This window comes from Oncorhynchus nerka, linkage group LG15 (assembly GCF_034236695.1).
Source record: "Oncorhynchus nerka isolate Pitt River linkage group LG15, Oner_Uvic_2.0, whole genome shotgun sequence".
In the NCBI taxonomy this organism is placed as follows: domain Eukaryota; kingdom Metazoa; phylum Chordata; class Actinopteri; order Salmoniformes; family Salmonidae; genus Oncorhynchus; species Oncorhynchus nerka.
This window is the reverse complement of record NC_088410.1, coordinates 39,338,924-39,359,034: the sequence shown is the minus strand read 5'-3', so window position 1 is coordinate 39,359,034 and position 20,111 is coordinate 39,338,924. Positions and strand designations below refer to the sequence as shown.

At 42.9% G+C, this 20,111-nt stretch overlaps 1 protein-coding gene across 1 annotated transcript; it reads right to left on the bottom strand.

Moving 5' to 3' along the window:
* Positions 1-209: 209 nt before the first annotated feature.
* On the bottom strand, positions 210-19,963 carry LOC115142632 (uncharacterized). The gene is made up of 3 exons (XM_065001577.1): positions 19,751-19,963; positions 6,406-6,611; positions 210-5,086 (listed from the first exon to the last, which is right to left on the bottom strand). Exon 3 carries the CDS (start codon positions 1,391-1,393, stop codon positions 683-685), a length of 711 nt encoding a protein of 236 aa, XP_064857649.1. The 5' UTR covers positions 1,394-5,086; positions 6,406-6,611; positions 19,751-19,963; the 3' UTR covers positions 210-682.
* Between the last annotated feature and the right edge of the window lie 148 nt (positions 19,964-20,111).

The window sequence follows — 20,111 nt, the reverse complement described above, 5'->3', positions numbered from 1 at the left end:
AATGCATTTCAATTAACAGGTGTGCCTTGTTAAATGTTCATTTGTGGAATTTCTTTCCTTCTTAATGCATTTGAGCCAATCAGTTGTGTTGTGACGTGGTAGGGGTGGTATACAGAAGATATCCCTATTTGTTAAAATACCATGTCCATATTATGGCAAGAACAGCTCAAATAAGCAAAGAGAACATTTCTTCATGTGCAGTCGCAAAATCAAATCAAAACAAAGTTTATTTGTCACGTGTGCCGAATACAACAGTGAAATGCTTACTTACAGGCTCTAACCAATGGTGCGAAGAAAAAAGGTATGTGTGTGTGTGTGTGTGTGTGTGTGTATAGGTAAGTAAGTAAAGAAATAAAACAACTGTAAAAAGACATTTGAAAAAAGTTAGTCAGACTTATTGAGGTAGTATGTACATGTAGGTATCGTTAAAGTGACTATGCATATATGATGACCAGAGAGTAGCAGAAGCGTAAAAAGATGGGTTTGGCCGGGTGGTGGGACACAATGCAGATAGCCCGGTTAGTCAATGTGCGGGAGCACTGGTTGGTCGGGCCAATTTAGGTAGTATGTACATGAATGTATAGTTAAAGTTACTATGCATATAAGATAAACAGAGAGTAGCAGCAGCATAAAAGAGGTGTTGGGGGGGCACAAAATGCAAATAGTCCGGGTAACCATTTGGTTACCTGTTCAGGAGTCTTATGGCTTGGGGGTAAAAACTGTTGAGAAGCCTTTTTGTCCTAGACTTGGCACTCCGGTACCGCTTGCAATGCGGTAGTAGAAAGAACAGTCTATGACTGGGGTGGCTGGAGTCTTTGACCATTTTTAGGGCCTTCCTCTGATACCGCCAGGTGGAGAGGTCCTGGATGGCAGGCAGCTTTGCCCCAATGATGTACTGGGCCGTACGTACTACCCTCTGAAGTGTCTTGCGGTCGGAGGCCGAGCAATTACCGTACCAGGCAGTGATGCAACCGGTCAGGATGCTCTTGATGTTGCAGCTGTAGAACCTTTTGAGGATCTCAGGACCCATGCCAAATGTTTTTCGTTTCCTGAGGGGGAATAGGCTTTGTCGTGCCCTCTTCACAACTGCCTTGGTGTGTTTGGACCAATCTAGTTTGTTGTTGATGTGGACACCAAGGAATTTGAAGCTCTCAATCTGCTCCACTACAGCCCCGTCAATGAGAATGGGGATGTGCTCAGTGCTCCTTTTCCTGTAGTCCACAATCATCTCCTTAGTCTTGGTTACGTTGAGGGATAGGTTGTTATTCTGGCCCCACCCGGCCAGGTCTCTGACCTCCTCCCTATAGGCTGTCTCGTCGTTGTCGGTGTTCAGGCCTACCACTGTTGTGTCGTAAGCAAACTTAATGATGGTGTTGGAGTTGTGCCTGGCCATGCAGTCGTGGGTGAACAGGGAGTACAGGAGGGGACTGAGCACAACACCCCTAGGGAGCTCCAGTGTTGAGGATCAGCGTGGCAGATGTGTTGCTACCTACCCTCACCACCTGGGTGGCCTGTCAGGAAGTCCAGGATCCAGTTGCAGAGGGAGGTGTTTAGTCCCAGGATCCTTAGCTTGGTGATGAGCTTTGAGGGTACTATGGTGTTGAGCGCTGAGCTGTAGTCAATGAACAGCATTCTCACATAGGTGTTACTTTTGTCCAGGTGGGAAAGGGCAGTGTGGAGTGCAATAGAGATTGCATCATCTGTGGATCTGTTCGGGCGGTATGCAAATTAGAGTGGGTCTAGGGTTTCTGGGATAATGGTGTTGATGTGAGCCATTACCAGCCTTTCAAAGCACTTCATGGCTACAGACGCGAATGCTACAGGTCAGTAGTCATTTAGGCAGGTTGCCTTTGTGTTCTTGGGCTATGGTGGTCTGCTTGAAGCATGTTGGTATTACAGACTCAATCAGGGACATTTTGAAAATGTCAGTGAAGACACCTGCCAGTTGGTCAGCACATGCCCGGAGCACACGTCCTGGTAATCTGTCTGACCCCACAGCCTTGTGTATGTTGACCTGTTTTAAAGGTCCTACTTATGTCGGCTACGGAGAGTGTGATCACACAGTCGTCCGGAACAGCTGATGCTCTCATGCATGCCTCAGTGTTGCTTGCCTCGAATCGAGTATAGAAGTGATTTAGCTCGTCTGGTAGGCTCGTGTCTCTGGGCAGCTCGCGGCTGTGCTTCCCTTTGTAGTCTGTTATAGTTTGCAAGCCCTGCCACATCCAACGTGCGTCAGAGCCGGTGTAATATGATTCAATCTTAGCCTTGTATTGACGCTTTGCCTGTTTGATGGTTCGTCGCAGGGCATAGCGGGATTTCTTGTAAGCTTCCGGGTTAGAGTCCCGCACCTTGAAAGCGGCAGCTCTACCCTTTAGCTCAGTGCGAATGTTACCTGTAATCCATGGCTTCTGGTTGGGGTATGTACGTACAGTCACTGTGGGGATGACGTCCTCAATGCAGTTATTGATAAAGCCAGTGACTGATGTGGTGTATTCCTCAATGTCATTGGAAGAATCTTGGAACATGTTCCAGTCTGTGATAGCAAAGCAGTCCTGTGGTTTAGCATCTGCTTCATCTGACCATTTTTTTTATAGACCGAGTCACTGGTGCTTCCTGCTTTAATTTTAGCTTGTAAGCAGGAATCAGGAGGATAGAGTTGTGGTCGGATTTACCAAATGGAGGGCGAGGGAGAGCTTTGTACGCGTCTCTGTGTGTGGAGTACAGGTAATCTAGAATTTTTTCCCTCTGGTTGCACATTTAACATGTTGACAGAGATTTGGTAGAACTAATTTAAGGTTCCCTGCATTAACGTCTCTGGCCACTAGGAGCGCCGCCTCTGGGTGAGTGGTTTCCTCTTTGCCTTTTTCCTTATACAGCTGACTGAGTACGGTCTTAGTGCCAGCATCTGTCTGTGGTGGTAAATAAACAGCCACGAAAAGTATAGCTGAGAAATCTCTAGGCAAGTAGTGTGGCCTGAAATTTATCACAATATACTCTACTTCAGGCGAGCAAAATCTAGAGACTTCCTTAGATTTCGTGCACCAGCTTTTGTTTACAAATATGCACAGACAGCACCCCCCTCGCCTTACCGGAGTGTGCTGTTCTATCCTGCCGGTGCAGCTTGTATCCCGCTAGCTGAATATCCATATCATCATTCAGCCACGATTCCGTGAAGCATAGGATATTACAGTTTTTGATGTTCAGTTGGTAGGATGTTCGTGATCGTGTCTAGTTTATTGTCCAATGATTGCACGTTGGCGAGTAATATTGACGGTAACGGCAGCTTTCCTAGTTGCCTTCTGCGGGTCCGGACGAGGCATCCAGCTCATCGTCCTCTACGTCGCTTCCTTTTGCGAATAATTGGGATGTCTGCCCTGAGGGGTGTTTGGAGAATATTGTGTGTGTCCTGCTTGTTGTTGTTGTTGTTGAAGAAATCTTCGTCTAATCCGAGGTGAGTGATCGCTGTCCTGATATCCAGAAGCTCTTTTCTTCCGTAAGATACGGTTGCAGAAACATTATGTACAAAATCATTTACAAATATCGCAAAAAAAAAACACATAATAGCACAAGTGGTTAGGAGACCGTAAAACGGCAGCCATCTCCTCCGGCGCCATTATCAGAAGAAAAAAAAACATCAAACACTTTGATGAAACTGGCTCACATGACAGCCACAGCCACAGGAAAGGAAGACCCAGAATTACCTCTGCTGCAGAGTATATGTTCATTCGGGTTAACTGCACCTCATATTGCAGCCCCAAAAAATGCTTCACAGAGTTCAAGTAACAGACACATCTCAACATCAACTATTCAGAAGAGACTGTGAATCAGGCCTTCATGATCGAATAGCTGCAAAGAAACCACTACTAAAGGACAACAATAATAAGATGAGACTTGTTGGGCCAAGAAACACAAGCAATGGACATTGGACTGGTGAAATCTGTCCTTTGGTCTGATGTCCAAATGTAAGACTTTTGGTTCCAACCAAAACGGATACATGTGTGGTTCCCACCGTGAAGCATGGAGGAGGAGGAGGTGTGATGGTGACACTGTCTGTGATTTATTTAGAATTCAAGGCACACTAAACCAACATGACTACCACAGCATTCTGCAGCAATATGCCATCCCATCTGGTTTGCGCTTAGTGGGACTATCATTTGTTTTTCAACAGGACAATTACCCAAAACACACCTCCAGGCTGTGTAAGGGCTATTTGACCAAGAAGGAGAGTGATGGAGTGCTGCATCAGATGACCTGGCCTCCACAATCACCCAACCTGAATTGGACCACAGAGTGAAGGAAAAGCAGCCAACAAGTGCTCAGCATATGTGGGAACTCCTTCAAGACTGTTGGAAAATAATTACTCATTAAGCTGGTTTAGAGAATTCCAAGTGTGCTAAGCTGTCATCAAGGCAAATGGTGGCTACTTTGAAGAATCTAAGATATTTTTTGATTTGTTGAACACTTTTTTGGTTACTACATGATTCCATATGTGATATTTCATAGTTTTGATGTCTTCACTATTATCCTATTATCCTACAATTATCCTACAACCCTTGAATGAGTAGGTGTCCAAACTTTTGACTGGTACTGTATATTCAATTCTTATTTACAATAAAAGTGACTCCAAAGTGACACAATACATTATTTACCATTAATTTCTATTTGGCACAAAATCATCTGAAACACATCCAAAACAAACAGTTTTGCACTTTAACAGTATCATTTCAAATCCAAAGTCCTGGAGTACAGAGCCAAAACAAAACAAAACTAAATGTGTCACTGTCCAAATATTTTTGGAGCATACTGTATATGTGAGGGTGTGTGTAGAGTTTAGTGAGTGTGCATAGTTCCAGTACAAAAAAAATGGGTCAATGCAAATAGTCCGGGTAGCCATTTCATTCAGGAGCTTTTCAGGAGCCTTTTGGTCCCAGACTTGGCGCTCCGGTGCTTCTTGCCGTGCTGTAGCAGAGAGTCTATGACTTGGGTGGCAAGAGTCTTTGACAATTTTTAGGGTCTTCCTCTGACACAACCTGGTATAGAGGTCCTGGATGGCAGGGAGCTCGACTTCCATCCAAGACAACAATAGCTAAGTGAATAAAATGGGTAATAAAAATTAAAGCTCAATAAAATAATTTAAGAAATTTTATAAAGGGCAGGTTTTTTTTTTTTTTACACATAGTTACATAGCCTAGCATGTTTAGCAGGAGAATGGAATAGATTATAAGCCTTCAATGATTCATTTAATTTGGTCACCTCAACATTGCCCATTTTAAACGGGGTTAAATGTCAATTTATAGTAAAGATCAGCTTCAGTCCACAGGGGGACACTGTGACACTGTCAGAAGATATGCGCTTCAGTCATAAAAACGTTTTCTCATCTCTTCGGTCTCAGCTAGCAAAGCTAGATACAGAAACGAAACCCATCAAATACACTGGCGGGAAATAAACCCTTTACCTCATGACTTATTTCAACATACTTACCTTGTCCATTCACTAAATATACTGTTAAATAACTCTGACCAACATCCAATAGCTTAAGGATGCTGAGTGCTAATGCTAGCTTATTAGCATTAGCTAAACCTTATGCCGAGCGAGACTAGCTAGCTCGTTAGCTGCCACCAACCCTGCACAAACCTGTGGCTAACTCTGCTGCTGCTGCTGCACTTTGACTTTATGGCTGTTCTGCCCTCTCCACCTCATTCACTGCTGCCTGCTCGTGCTCAACTTTCTCAAACAGATCGCTTTTTTGCTTATCTTTCTGAAGAAATTCAGAATATCGATATTTGCTCTGTGCTATGCTGTAGACTGACTGAGTTACAGGAGTTTTGCTTAGTGATGAAATTGACATCTAATCGGTGTTGTAGGGGTGGGGAGGGGTTAAAGGACGTGAGCATCCAGTGCATTGTGAAATCTCGACCAATCACAGCAGGAACTGTGTCACTCCAGAGGCACTCTCCGCAGAGTCGACAGAAAGCAGAGTAACCTGTTTTCAGGGACAAAGTATTTTCAACCTAACTTACGTTTCTTTTATATACTGCATAACGCATTTTTTTTTTTACATCCAGGGCTGGACCAAAATCCTCCATGGCTGAATCCTGGAAGCCCAGGACTAATGATGCCACTGTTGTGGACGCTATCAATGCTAACATATTCACTCCTAGCCCCAACCTGGCAAATAAGCATATCAATTTGAAAAGGGAACTTATTATTTTACTTTATATTCCCTCTGTTAGTACAAGGGTTAGCTATAAAACCTGCAGTCCCAGGATAAGTGAACAACACAACAAACAACTCCATTCATTGTCAGTCTGGAGTTAGCGCTATGCAATGCTAAGCTAGTGTTAGCTGGTACACCTTTACCCTAGAATGACCCATCCCCATCCCTTCAGTGCCCTGTCTATCTACCTCTCTGTGCAAGGGCCTCTCGCCTGTCTCTCCCCATTGTCCTGTCCTATTGGGGAAGACGGTAAACGGACACCGTCGCACTCATTCAGCCAATTCAACATGGCTGTCACCCGATCCCCTGTGAAGTTGTGGGTCAGCTTCTCTCAGCGAGATCCGGTTGCTTCAGCAAGAACAGGGCGATAGATGGGTGGAGAGATCCATTTCACCTGATCATGGGAGAAACCTCATTGTTAAACACTGAAGAGAGAGAGGGGGATGAAGGGAGTAGAAGAGAGGACAGGAGTGGACAGAACAAGGTGGTTGAGATTGAGGAAAGCTGAGCTATAAAAAAAAAAATACGAGAACAATGTGAATGTCAAGAATAAAATAGATTTTTCAGACAATGGTGTGAAGGTGGTTGAACATGTGAAAGGAAGTTAAGCCTGGTCCTAGAACAGTTCATAGATAAGAGTGAAAGGAGGTGGTTAAATACAAAAGGGGTTAAGCTGGTCCTAGAACAGTTGACGTAGATAAGAGTGAATGAGGCCGTCTGGGAGGATGAGAATAGAGCTTTAACATTGTGAGAAGTCAGTGAACTTGAGCTATACTTTTTTTTTTTGCATAGGCCTCAAGATAACGAGGTGAAGAAGCTCATTACGTTCAGGAGAAAGTCTATCGGTCTCTCCACAATAGACGTTTCACCCCCTGCTACTGTATAAGCTATAGAGCGAAGTGAACTATGGCCAAGGCTCTAAATTAAACATTTCCATTGGTAGCACTGGTGCTCCCAATTTTAAAAAGTTAGGAGCACCACGTGAAATTTAGGCGAATTGATTGAGATACAGACTATATGAATTGTGAAGCACATGTTGTGCCCTGGAAACTAATATGTAACACTGTGAAGACATCCGTTTATTATAAAATATAAAATGTTGATATGAATACCTGTCATTGAAATGAGATTTTGTGGAATATTAGATTTTACATTGTGTTAAAAGCACAATTTTCCTATTGAGATGCATTACAATGAATTGTACAATGTCTCTTTAAAAACGTCAGCTTTGCGATGACAAAATGCAAGAGATCTGTCATTCATTCATTGCAATGATTGTTGATCTCCAGAAGGAGCTATCATTTTCCTTTCTTTTTGTGCCCCCAAATGTTTGGATATACTGGTCAAGTTGCCTGGGCTCGGTTTCCTGAATGCGATGGATTTTAGGCTTATGAGTATTTTAACAATGCATCTTTCCTACAACGGCTGAAGATGTAACATGCGTTTCCTAAAACACCACGCAGATAGAATGTCTGCTAAGTGTGTCGTTGAGGCATGTGTCGATACTAATACGAAAGACAGCTCTGCTCTCAAAATTAAACTCTTGGTCGCACAGCAAAATATTTTGTTGCACTTTAGAGCCTTGACTCTGGCTCGTGTTAATTTAATTCTTCAGAAACTATTCAAATAAAGACACTTTGCAGCGAAGCTACAGTCAGGTCCATAATTATTGGGACTGTCACGGCCGTCATGGGAAGTAGACCAAGTTGCAGTGTGGTGAGCGTACATGATCTTTTTATTTAAAAAATGTCGCCAACAATAAACAAAACAAAACGACCGTGAAGCTTAACAGGGCATTAGTGCCACTAACAAAGATAACTACCCACACTGAAAGGAGGGAAAAAGGGCTACCTAAGTATGATTCCCAATCAGAGACAACGATAGCTGTGGAATTCTTCAACATGCAATATAGCTCAGTATTAGTCATTTTTATTTTATACAGTTTCTTTTGCTCATCTTTCTCAAGGGTGCCAATAATTATGGACTTGATGTATATCGGAGCCATTTACCAAAGTTTGGTCTATTTCTGAAATGTGTGCCACCTCCTCGTCCTCCTCATAGAATTTATTTATGTTTCACTCACTCAGACAATAGTGCTGCGTTTACACATGCTGCCAAAGTCTGATCTTTTGTCACCGATTGGTCTTTTGACCACTTACTATAGAATTCTATAGTATACTGTAGAATACTATACTACACGCCGTAGTACTCAATCATGTCTAGTACATACTATAGAATGTTGATGTATACTCTAGAATACTATAGTAAATACCACAGTATTATCCACAAATAAACACTGTAGTAAATATTACAGTAATGTCCACCAAAACACTAGTCTGTAAAAACACTACATTTTGTAACTATGGTAAATAATACAGTATTTAATTTGCACATTCCATTCCCATTCCCCTCCTCCATATACATACGTGAGAAACCTACATGCCAAGTATAGACCATATATTGTGTTCCCTACAGGTTATAGAAAAGAGCAGAAGCTATCTAAAGAGCTATACTATCTGTTTAGACCCCCTACCTACAGGTTATAAACAATTGTCTCTTTTAGTATTTCTCCAGTAGGTTCCCTCAATGAGAAAGCCTTCACTTCTATGTCAAAGATAATACAACAAAAACACTATAGTAAATACTACAGTAATGCCCGCAAAAGTATACTACAGTCTGCAAAAAACACTACTGTAAATGCTACAGTGCACTACAATCCGCAAAAACACTACATTAATTGCTATAAAACGACTGTTTTCTTTTAGTACATTATTTATACTGTAGTTGACTGTAAATACTCTAGTATACTACAGTAAATACTACAGTAAAGTCAGCTAAAATACTAGAGTGAATACTATAGTATTTATACCATAGTATTTATTCATGTGCGCTGTTCCAGATAAATCTCATCCACTGGAGTGTTGCGTTACTCACAAAGCAAAACCACTCTATCCTGAGTCCTTTTAAGTCCTTTCTCTGCCTCTTTCCCCCCTCATCCCCGTTTCCCTCCCTCCCTTCATCCCTGCGTGCCATCACATACACAATTGGAGATCTGGGTCAACCCTGTCTGCTCTCCCGCTGTGACGGAAGAGGGGAAAGAACGAAAGAAGGGAAAATAAAAATTCAGGGAAGGAAAAGGAAAGGAGAGAAGGGTAAAGTGAATCAAAAGGACATTGAGGTGACATCTGGTTGTGCTTCCAGGACGACAAAAACAACAACAACTCAAAGCAGCAGCAGGGACAAAGATGGCTGCCATGATTTGACCTTTGACCTGAGTGACTTGTAAACAATCACGACACACAGCAGGCTTTTTTCCCCTCCTTCTTCTGCATGGGGCTGAGGGAAGAAACAATATGTTTTTTTCGTTCTTGCCAGCTCTCTCTCTCTCTGGCCTCAAGGCCTACTCTCCCCCTCCCCCCTCCTTCCCCCACTCTCTTTCTCTCTCACGCCAAGCTTCCTGCTTTCCTGTCAGGCATATATCAGGCCAGTCAGCTGTGAAGGGTCTGACGCACCTCAGGGCTATTCAGTGGGGCCGGCGCGACGCAATTCATTTAAAAAAAGAGCGATTGAAATAAGCCCTGGCACAGGAGTTGCTGAGTAAGCAGGGGCTGTCTGAGTCTCATCGTTCTGTAAACCACCCTCACTCACTACACAAACACTGCTACACACATGAATGCACACACACAAACAAGCACATACACATACAGACATATACGTACACACACACACACACACACACACCCCTGTGGCTAGCCTGGGTCTCCACCCCCATTCTCTCTCTATTGTCCTCAGCACATGGTGTTGATTTAGTGCTATTTTGGGGGTCTGCCATTCATACACTAGTGTGTGTGTGTTTTTTTCCTTTTCTATTTTCTATTCAATGTTTTGAGAGACAACAAAGGTAGGGAGGTTTGTGTTGGGTCACAACTGATGTCACAAGCCTGCATTGTGGGGGTTGGGGGTTTTCTGCCTTTTATCAAAGGGGAAGTGTGTGTGTGTGTGTGTGTGTGTGTGTGTGTGTGTGTGCCTATGCATGCATGTGAATTTGCTTGCCAGAAATTAACCATGACTGACAGTTGAGTTGATGCAATTAGGGTCATGCGGGTCCATTTCATGCCAAGCCATGGTACATGACATCTATGACTACCCTTTTATACTGTGTAACATGGGCCTCAAAAGGTCACAAACCATCAACAACCCGCACTGTATATAACCCCTCCTTAGAGAGAGTATGACTGCCCATATTGTTTAAAGAAATGATCATTGACTGTGCACCCTTTTTTTTCTTCCTCCTGCGAAGGAATTTTTAAAATTAAATATTACATTTACATATTTTCCTCCTCTTCCCTTTTTCCTAGAAAAAGGAGCTAGCTGCTGATTCAGGTCAAAAGGCAGAACCTTCACACACACAACAGACCACTAAACTAAAAGGGGAGGCCTACGCTCTGGGAGGAAACATCTAAACTCTCACCCACACAGTGGCAGTGAAATATCAAAGTGAAGATCACAACAGGAGCAATGTTCTGCAATGCCTTTAGTCTATAAAAAGAAAGCCAGCTTTGCCTTTCTTGATGGAAAAATCAGGCTAGATATGCGAGTAGCCCTATTCAACTCGTTGCATCATTTCCCATCTCTAGCTGGGGGGCAGCATATGCTAGCAGAGTTGCTAATCTTGCAGAGACGCTGCCAACTGGGGACCTAGCCAAGTGCCTATGGGCACTTCTAGTGGAGTGGAAATGCTGCAGAACTCTCATAACCCAAAATGCAGTATCAGGCCTTGCATTGTGTCTTGCTGACTCTCATTACATGATGCTACTCATCAGTGCTTCAACCAAGCTTGCAAACCTGGTGACTGTTCTGCAGCCGAATGATGATGATGCTCAAGTGTAGAACCTGGAGTTGGATCAGTACATCTTTATCTCCTGAGTTTGGAGTTCTACCTTGTTTCATTTTGGGGGGGGCATTAGATAGACTTTAGGGCCTTTGTATATACACTGGATGCACAAAACCCCTCACATGCTTACACACACACCTCTTTAAGGTTAGGCTACATAATTTCCCAGATAATGTAGGGATGTGAAGGAAATGGTGAGGCATTGTTGTGGTAACATAATATGTTTGTGTATTTTTTCACTGTGTATCCAAAGTCGAGAATATAGCAGGTAGAAATCAGTGTTGGGAAGACCGAAGGCCTTGGAGGGCAGCGGAAGAGCAGGGACGGCCTCTTTTCTCCTGCCTTTTCCTGGAATTGTTCCCCATTGTTAAAAATGCAGAGAGCTCGGACAGAACAATCGAGCAGAAAAACAGCTGGCTACCTGCTGTCAAGATGGCAATAGGCGGAAATCGACCAATAAACACTTTGTTTCAACTGTGGTCTCCCTTAGGCTATTCAGCCTTAAGGGCCTCGTCCTATTGGCAATTTTTTCAGCCATGAAGTAATCTGCTATGCTAAGCACAGAAAATAATTCCAAAACAAAAGGTCATTTCCAGAACCAAAGTCACGTTCAAATTCATCTGTTTTCCAGGTTAGGTGTATGTGTATTCGAGAATTATAGCAGAAATCGATAGACAATCCAAGGTCTTTAGCAAATCTCTCAAAGTGACAACAACCAGTTAGATAACTCTATCGATTGCACTGTTAACCATTGTGAAATGTCCTACTGAGCGTGTTAGATATTTCACTCGGACCATCTAGGCCACACCATAGTATTCCTATTTGCAGATCGTAAATACCGTGTCTCGTTGAGATAATGTCTTGGCCCTTGGACTGGTGGGCTTATGGCATCAATGGGGCAATGTAACTTCGGAAGGCATGTGACCAGTGCACAGCGCCCTTGAACTCGGCATCGCCTAATTGCCCATTGTGACACTCCAAAATTTTACGGGTGGCAATAATTGGTGTTTATCTCTCGTCAGATACGACCTCTAACTACGAAATTAGTCAGGACCTACTAAAGAGTACCACACATAAGGGGCTGTGAACTTTGACGGGTCACTTTGTACAGGGTAGTTGTGCAGGGTAAATCACTAAGGATAAGCTTTTTTGTCTGATGTTTATTCCGTACACTCATTGGACTAGTGCAACCTAGCTACATGTTTACAGGTTTATTTTTTACTAGGAATTGTTCAATTCCTTTGACAATGGCATTTCAGATTAGTTTATTTTTAGGGGTTCACAGCGAATGTCTTTGATAACTTTTTTATTGACATAGTCAAATAACTCAAGCATAACTTTTTTCCTAATATAGCACACAGAAACTAGTGGCCATGAGTAAATTGTTCAAAAAGAATGGTAAAAATTAGCCTATAGGTGGCACTGTCATAAGCAGTCTCACTTAAACCCTCATATCCACCGCCCTGTTTGACCTAAAGACTTGAACTTTGTATGTAGGTGTCTTTCATTTGCCTCAAGGACCCATGAGTTCCATTAGGATAGATTTTTTAGAGTGCTTGTGTAACGGCAGATCTCCTCTTCGTATGAAGAGGAGTAAGGATCAGACCAAGATGCAGCGTGGTAAGTCTTCATAATGTTTTTAATAAAGACAGATGAACACTCGAACAAAAACAATAAAGTGAAATCTACAACAACCGAAACAGTACCGTGTGGCGACAAACACTCACACGGAAACAAACACCCACAAACCAACAGTGAAACCCAGGCTACCTAAGTATGATTCTCAATCAGAGACAACTAACGACACCTGCCTCTGATTGAGAACCATACTAGGCCGAAACAGAAACCAAACATAGAAAAACAAACATAGACTGCCCACCCCAACTCACGCCCTGACCATACTAAATAAAGACAAAACAAAGGAAATAAAGGTCAGAACGTGACAGCTTGCTTTGTTATTCAATTGATCTTGTGTCCTTTCTGTTATCCTGTGAACCCCGTTTATTGCTGCTCGCAGCTATATTTTGAAAATATAATTTTTTAAGTATTTTGTATGTTCATTGGATAGATAGAGATAAAGGTGAAATTAGGAAGGGTGCTGAAAGAGCAGTGGGATGGATTCAAACCCATGCTGGTAATGGTACATTGTACATGTGCTCCAGAGGCTGCGGCTTAGACTGCTAGACAACCCCAGGGCAGGAATAGTTTCCATGTGTGTGTAGCACATCTTTTTCTGAGTAAGTCCCCGTTCTTGGAATCATCTCTGACCTTTATACTTGTGTCTATCATTATGTTCTTACTACCTGTAACCTCTAATAGTTTACTTTTGGACCTAACATTGGGTTAATGGCTAACTTTGATGGAGTGAGGTGAACATGGTCTGATGGATCAGTAACTCCCTTATCCAGCACATTGGGCAATCTTGTGACACAGAAACAGTCGCGGTGGGGCGTTACCCATGAGTACTGATTTTGGCATGAAGGTGAAAACAGTGCTTTGTGGTGATGTAATCCAACCTGGGAGTTGGGTGAGCCAATCAGAGTGCAGTTTATTTGACAACACCTTATCGTACGTGTCACTGAGGTTGCCGCAAAAAGGAGACAGACCAAACAATCCGGAAAATTATGAACTTGTCAGGCTTAAGTACACGTCGACTTCAGAAATGAGTTTTTTGTATTTTTTATCAATGCAAAAAAACATAAAAAGAAAATAGCAATTGTTTTCCACCTGTGAAAAGGCTTAAAAAACAATATGACTACACTGCTTCTTGTTTCTAGGGATAAAAACCTCATTGCTTACTTAGTTAACTATTGATAGACAATTACTTGAGCATGTGTATTTACGTATACAGGTTTTTCACGCCTCAACATTATAATGTGTCCTTGAAATTCACTCAGTGTCTTGCAAAAGGTCACTATTCCCAATATATTGGTCACTATTCCCAATATATTGGTCACTATTCCCAATATATTGAAAAACTATTAAAACATCTATATGTAAAGGTATATACTGTAAACATGTGAGTGGGAGGATTCTACTGTATATCAACTGCTATTCAGCTTGCTGTCAACCATTTCTCCACCTGCCTTGAAAATGATTCATCTCTGTTTGACCTCCAAAGAATGACAAATTCATGTTTGGACTTGGCTCCCCATCCTTTCTAACATAGGAGCAGGTTGGCTTGGCACAAATAGGAATTGGCAGGGAGCTGAAGCCACACAAACTCTCTCTCTCTCACACATAGACACACAGACACACATGCACAGGCTTCCCGCCAAGTTGTTCTCCAATAGTCCGACTGAATATGAAGGAACGCTGAGTGTGTGTGTGAGTGTCGAACCACAAGGTCATCCAGTCCAGCCCAGCCCCTCGTACCCACACAAATGGCTTTACACCCCTCTTCGGTCTCTCAGGGTCGCTTGAGATGTGATTCCTTTCCAAATTAATTTCCAAAATGGCTGCCCCAGGCGAAGAGAGGATAAGCCGACCTCTCGCTGTGACTGCCTTGCCAAGTCTAGCCGAGTGCAATCGGCTTTGCAGTCAGGAGGAGTGTTACTCATAGGTTTACTTGCTGAACTCTTACTTGTTGTGAAACTCAAGGCCTTTCTGTAATGATATCATGCCATTTACATAATACAAAACAATCATGTAGATGATTTTGTGTATTTGCCAGTGCAGCATGGTCTTTGATCAATGTAGGATTTGCCGTTATCAGTCCTGTTGGCCCAACGGCCTTCGCTTTTCATCAAAATGTGCGTCACTCGTGTAAACGAGTAGTAAAAAAAAACACGCCACTGAGGTCGGTCCATGCTCCGAGTGTAGGCTTTACCGCCTGTACACCCCCCCTCCCCGAATGCTGACCTGCAAAAGTGCTAACCCTCTCCCTCTTGTCTCTCTCTCTTTCCGCCCACACTAAAACATGCACAAGCGAGCGGCACTGCAATTAAAGCTGAGTGTGAGTCATGGGTTGCACAATAACGCTGCGCCAGGTAATCATATAACACCGGTTTATCTGTCTTGCCAAGGGCACCTAGTGTACTCTGCCCCGCCGCCCAGGGCTGTGTTGTGCTCTGTTGTGACAGAAAGAGATGAACGATACAGAGCTAGAGAGAAACCAGAACAATTAAGAGGAAGAAAAGAGAGAGAGAAATGGCTTTGGTGGGTGTGAGAGAGGGAGAATGTAGTTAGAGAGGTGTAGAGACTGAGAGGGGGAGAGGAGGGGTGTCGACAGGTGGGTTGTGGCTGGGGAGACAGCCCAACAGATTGGCTAAAGCCACTGATGTTCTCTAGCCTACTCAGCTCGTCTTAGCTCAGAGAATACAGTCTGCCATGTGCCCTGCCTCACCTCTGGGACACGACATACTAACACACACACTACTCACACACGTTCAAGGCTTACACACACAAACACACAACTCATACACACGCTCACGTAAGCCTTGAATGAGTGTGTAAGGCTTACGTTAGTTGTTTATTATTGTGTGTAAGTTGTGTGTACGTGTACATGGGTTGTGTGTCAGTGTGTGAGCTGTTTGTTAGTGTGTGTCATTCAAGGCAGTCGCGGTGGGGCGTTACGTCTGCAGGTTATGGCACAGAGCTTTTAGATGTACTACGTACGTTCAGGCTCAAAGCGGTTAATGCTGTAGCTGAACCTAAATGCTGTAGAATAGACTATAGGAATGGCCTATTATCAAGCACGTTGCAGAGAACAGTTTGAATGTGCACTGACACTCTCCAGCCTTGCTATAGTCTAGACCCGAGGCTATGAACCAAAAGCAAATTAATTGGGACTGATGCATTGTTGCTAAGCGACACTGTCACACTATGAAATGTTTGTTTGGAGATCAATGCGCTCGTTGGTCCGAGTCTCAGCTTGAACAGCACAGACGTAAATCCAACATTTGTGTAAACTATGCATTGCTGCTATAGGGAGATATAGGGAGATATGTGTACTTACAAATTGTATATTTGCACAAATCTCAAGCAAGTATTCGGCCCCCATGCCTATAAAAAGCGTTGTATTCTCTATGGAAAAAAACAGAAGCAAACAGACCTAAACGGTGAAGGACTTGCTAAGGTGTTCACGAATGAATACAACCACGGACAATTACCAATTGCATCTATGACCTCTTCAGGATAAGTCAGGACACAGGGGGTGTCGAAAGGTTTAGGCGGTGGCTCAAAATAGGGACGGAAAGTGGAATGGGAACAATGCTATAAAACAGATTACAGGAGGAAGAGGGAACATAAAACAACACAGGTATAAAGTTAATATGTAAATTATCCAGAGAGAGTGAGAAAGAGAGGCCAAGGCAGCAGCTACTCTTCCTGGTATCCGGCACAATTAAGGCAGTTATACCATTTTAAAAACATTACAATACATTCATTACAGAATTCACAACACACTAAGTGTGTGCCCTCAAGCCCATACTCCACTACCACATATCTACAACACAAAATCCATGTCTACGTCTGTGTAAAGTGCGTATGTTATCATGTGTGTGTATGCATGTGCCTGTGCCTATGTTTGTGTTACTTCAGTCCCCGCTGTTCCATAAGGTGTTTTTTTTACCTGCTTTTTAAATCTGATTCTACTGCTTGCATCAGTTACCTGGTGTGGAATAGAGTTCCATGTAATCATGGCTCTATGTAGTACTGTGCGCCTCCCATAATCTGTTCTGGACTTGGGGACTGTGAAGAGACCTCTGGTGGCATGTCTTGTAGGGTTTGCACGGGTGTCCGAGCTGTGTGTTAGTATTTTAAACAGACAGCTCGGTACCTTCAGCTTGTCAACACCTCTTACAAAAACAAGTAATATGGAAGTCAATCTCTCTTCCACTTTGAGCCATGAGAGATTGACATGCATGTCATTAATGCTCTCAGTGTACTTTTAAGGGCCAGCCGTGCTGCCCTGTTCTGAGCCAACTGCAATTTGCCCAAGTCCCTCTTTGTGGCACCTGACCACACGACTGAACAGTGCGACAAAACTAGGGCCTGTAGGATGGTGGTGCAGTGGTCCGACACACTGCATCTCAGTGCAGGAGACGTTACTGTAGTACCTGGTTCAAATCCAAGCTGCATCACATCCGGCTGTGATTGGGAGTCCCATAGGGCGGTGCACAATTGGCCCAGCATCGACCGGGTTTGGCCGGGGTAGGCTGTCATTGTAATTAAGAATTTGTTCTTAACTGACTTGCCTAGTTAAAAAAGGGGGCTTAACTATTCTTGGGTAGGGGAATTACTTCAGCTTCCCTCCAGGCCTCACACTTTCTAGTAGGCTTAAATTGAAGATGTGGCAATATTGTCTGCTATTATCCTCAGTAATTTCCTATCCAGATTGTCAGCCCCCAGTGGTTTGTCATTGTTTGATAGACAACAATACTTTTGTCACCGCTTCCACACTGACTTTACGGAATTCAAAGTCTTTCATAATCTGGTCAGATATGCTTGGATGTGTAGTGTCAGCGTTTGTTGCTGGCATGTCATCCCTAAGTTTTTTTTATCTTGCCAATGAAAAAGTAATTAATAACCTCTTAAGGATTGGACCCTTTTTTCCCATTTTTGCCTTAAATGACATACCCAAATCTAACTGCCTGTATCTCAGGACGTGAAGCAAGCATGTATGCATATTCTTAATACCATTTGAAAGGAAACACTTTGAAGTTTGTGGAAATGTGAAATTAATGTAGGAGAATATAACACATTAGATCTGGTAAAAGATAATAAAAAGAAAACAATGTGTTTAAAAAATATGTATATTTGAATCATGTTTGAAATGAAAGGGAATGGCCACAATGTATTATTCCAGTTTAGGGACAATTGAGATTTTGTCCACTAGATGGCAGCAGTGTAAGTGCAAAGTTTTACACTGATCCAATGAACCATCACATTTCTGTTCAAAATGTTGTATCAAGTCTGCCCAAATGTTCCGAATTGGTTTATTAATAAATGTTCAAGTTCATAACTGTGCATTCTCCTCAAACAAGAGCATGGTATTATTTCACTGTAATAGCTACAGTAAATTGGACGGTGCAGTTAGATTAACAAAGAATGAAAACTTTCTGCCCATATCAGATATGTCTATATTGAAGATCCTGATTAGTTTATTATTGGAGTCAGGTGTGTTAGCTGGGGCTGGGGCAAAAGTGTGACACCAATAAGGCCCCTTAGGACTGGAGTTGCCCAGGCCTGGTGTAGAAGTTAAAATAGTTGGCAATATCAGTGGGTTTTGTGATAAATGAGCCATTTGATTCAATGAATGATGGAGCCGAGTTGGCTTGTTCCCCCAAAATGTAATTTAAGGTGCTCCAAAGCTTATTACGATAATTCTTTAGATAATTTATCTTTGTTTCATAGTATAGTTTCTTTTTATTTAGCTTATTCACATGATTTCTTAATTTGCAGTATGTTGGTCAATCAGTTGGCTGACAGACTTATTTGCCATACTCATCCTCTCAACCATACAATTTTTCAATTCCTCATCAATCCAAGGAGATTTAACAATTTTTACAGTAATTTTCTTAATGGGTGTGTGCTTATTAGTAACTGGAATAAGCCATTTCATAGCTCAGATAAATAGCTTCTCCGCTGCCGTTGGCGGTTTGAAGGGGATTGATAGTTTTAGTGCGGCAGTGACCGCATGGCGAGGCCTCTTGAGGAATATAGTGGCTGAGGCCGGATGACAAAAACAGAGGGGAAGCTGGAAAATGTCTGAAAATGTTGCGCAGATGACGGTTTGATTCATGTGCTAGATGTCGTAAAACCGTTTCCTTGACACAAGGACTAGCGAGGCAGGCTTGTTTGTTTTTTTACGAGTCTCTCATCCAGACCAGGCAGAAATAGATTGACGTGCACATATGGGCTCTGCTAGCAATGAATCTATTACCGGTTAGGATATATAAGTAGCGGAGGTTGTGTGTTAGCTCCCAGAGTAAGCTTAGTGACCTAACACAGTCTAGCAGAGAATCTATTACCATTTAGGATAAATATGTAGCAGATATGGTTCTCTGAAGTACACTTGCGTGATGGGTAAAGACTTAAGTGTTACCTCCCCGAGCAAGGATTTAGCTTAGTGGGCTAACACGGTCTTCTGTTGGGTAGACAACCTGTTTTTTAAAAACCTGCTAGTGTACTCTAGGATACTGGACCCTCTTGCTGCTCAACTTTCAACTTGCTAGGTGGTTTAAAAGGTAACCATGACACAGTTGGTCACATGATCAACATGTTGCATCACATGGTCCTACCATTCCTTAATCATCATGTTGTGTCATTTCTGAGTGGGTGGGCAAAATGCACCTTTGGAAGGGGCAATGGCCAGCCCAGCACCATCCCCTAGAATCTGCCTTGTTCCTCTGTGAGACACTGAAAAAAGCTTGAGTGTCAGGAAAAAAACACATCTTCATCTCCTGTCATCCAGGAACCTGACACTTCAGACTGTTAAAGTTTTGCCCTATTATCTTTTAAAGTCAGAAACTCCCCTTTAATGGGCTTGCTGCCTTGGAGTGGCCTGAAAACACTGTCTGTCTGGACATTACGTAAGCTGTCATTATTTGCAGTTTCTCGCTTCAGGGCTTAGTTACATCACGGTGAACTTTGCTGTGCGACGCTGATGTTATTTCTGGCAGCCCTGTGTTACGTACCTGAATGGAGAATAGCTGGTTTAGCACCCGGGCAAACTAACTGGCGAAGAGGAAAAACAGGGAAAACAGGAACAAAAAAATGTTTTCTCCCGTAACGGCCCAGACCGTAAAATAATCCGTGACATTTAAGCGGCACCTCGTTGATGAGTTTCCCATTCTCTCCCCCGGAAGATGTATGTGGATATCGGAAAGAGTGAATCGAGGGGAAACTTGCAGAGCGTGTGGCAGAAAATAACCCAAGACACAGGGTTGCATCAGAGTCGGGATAGCCTACATGCAATAAGTATTGTTGCAGATGCTGCTACTCAAAGATAAGCAAAACTCTAGGGTATTTTGCACCAATGCACAAACATGGTCTCTT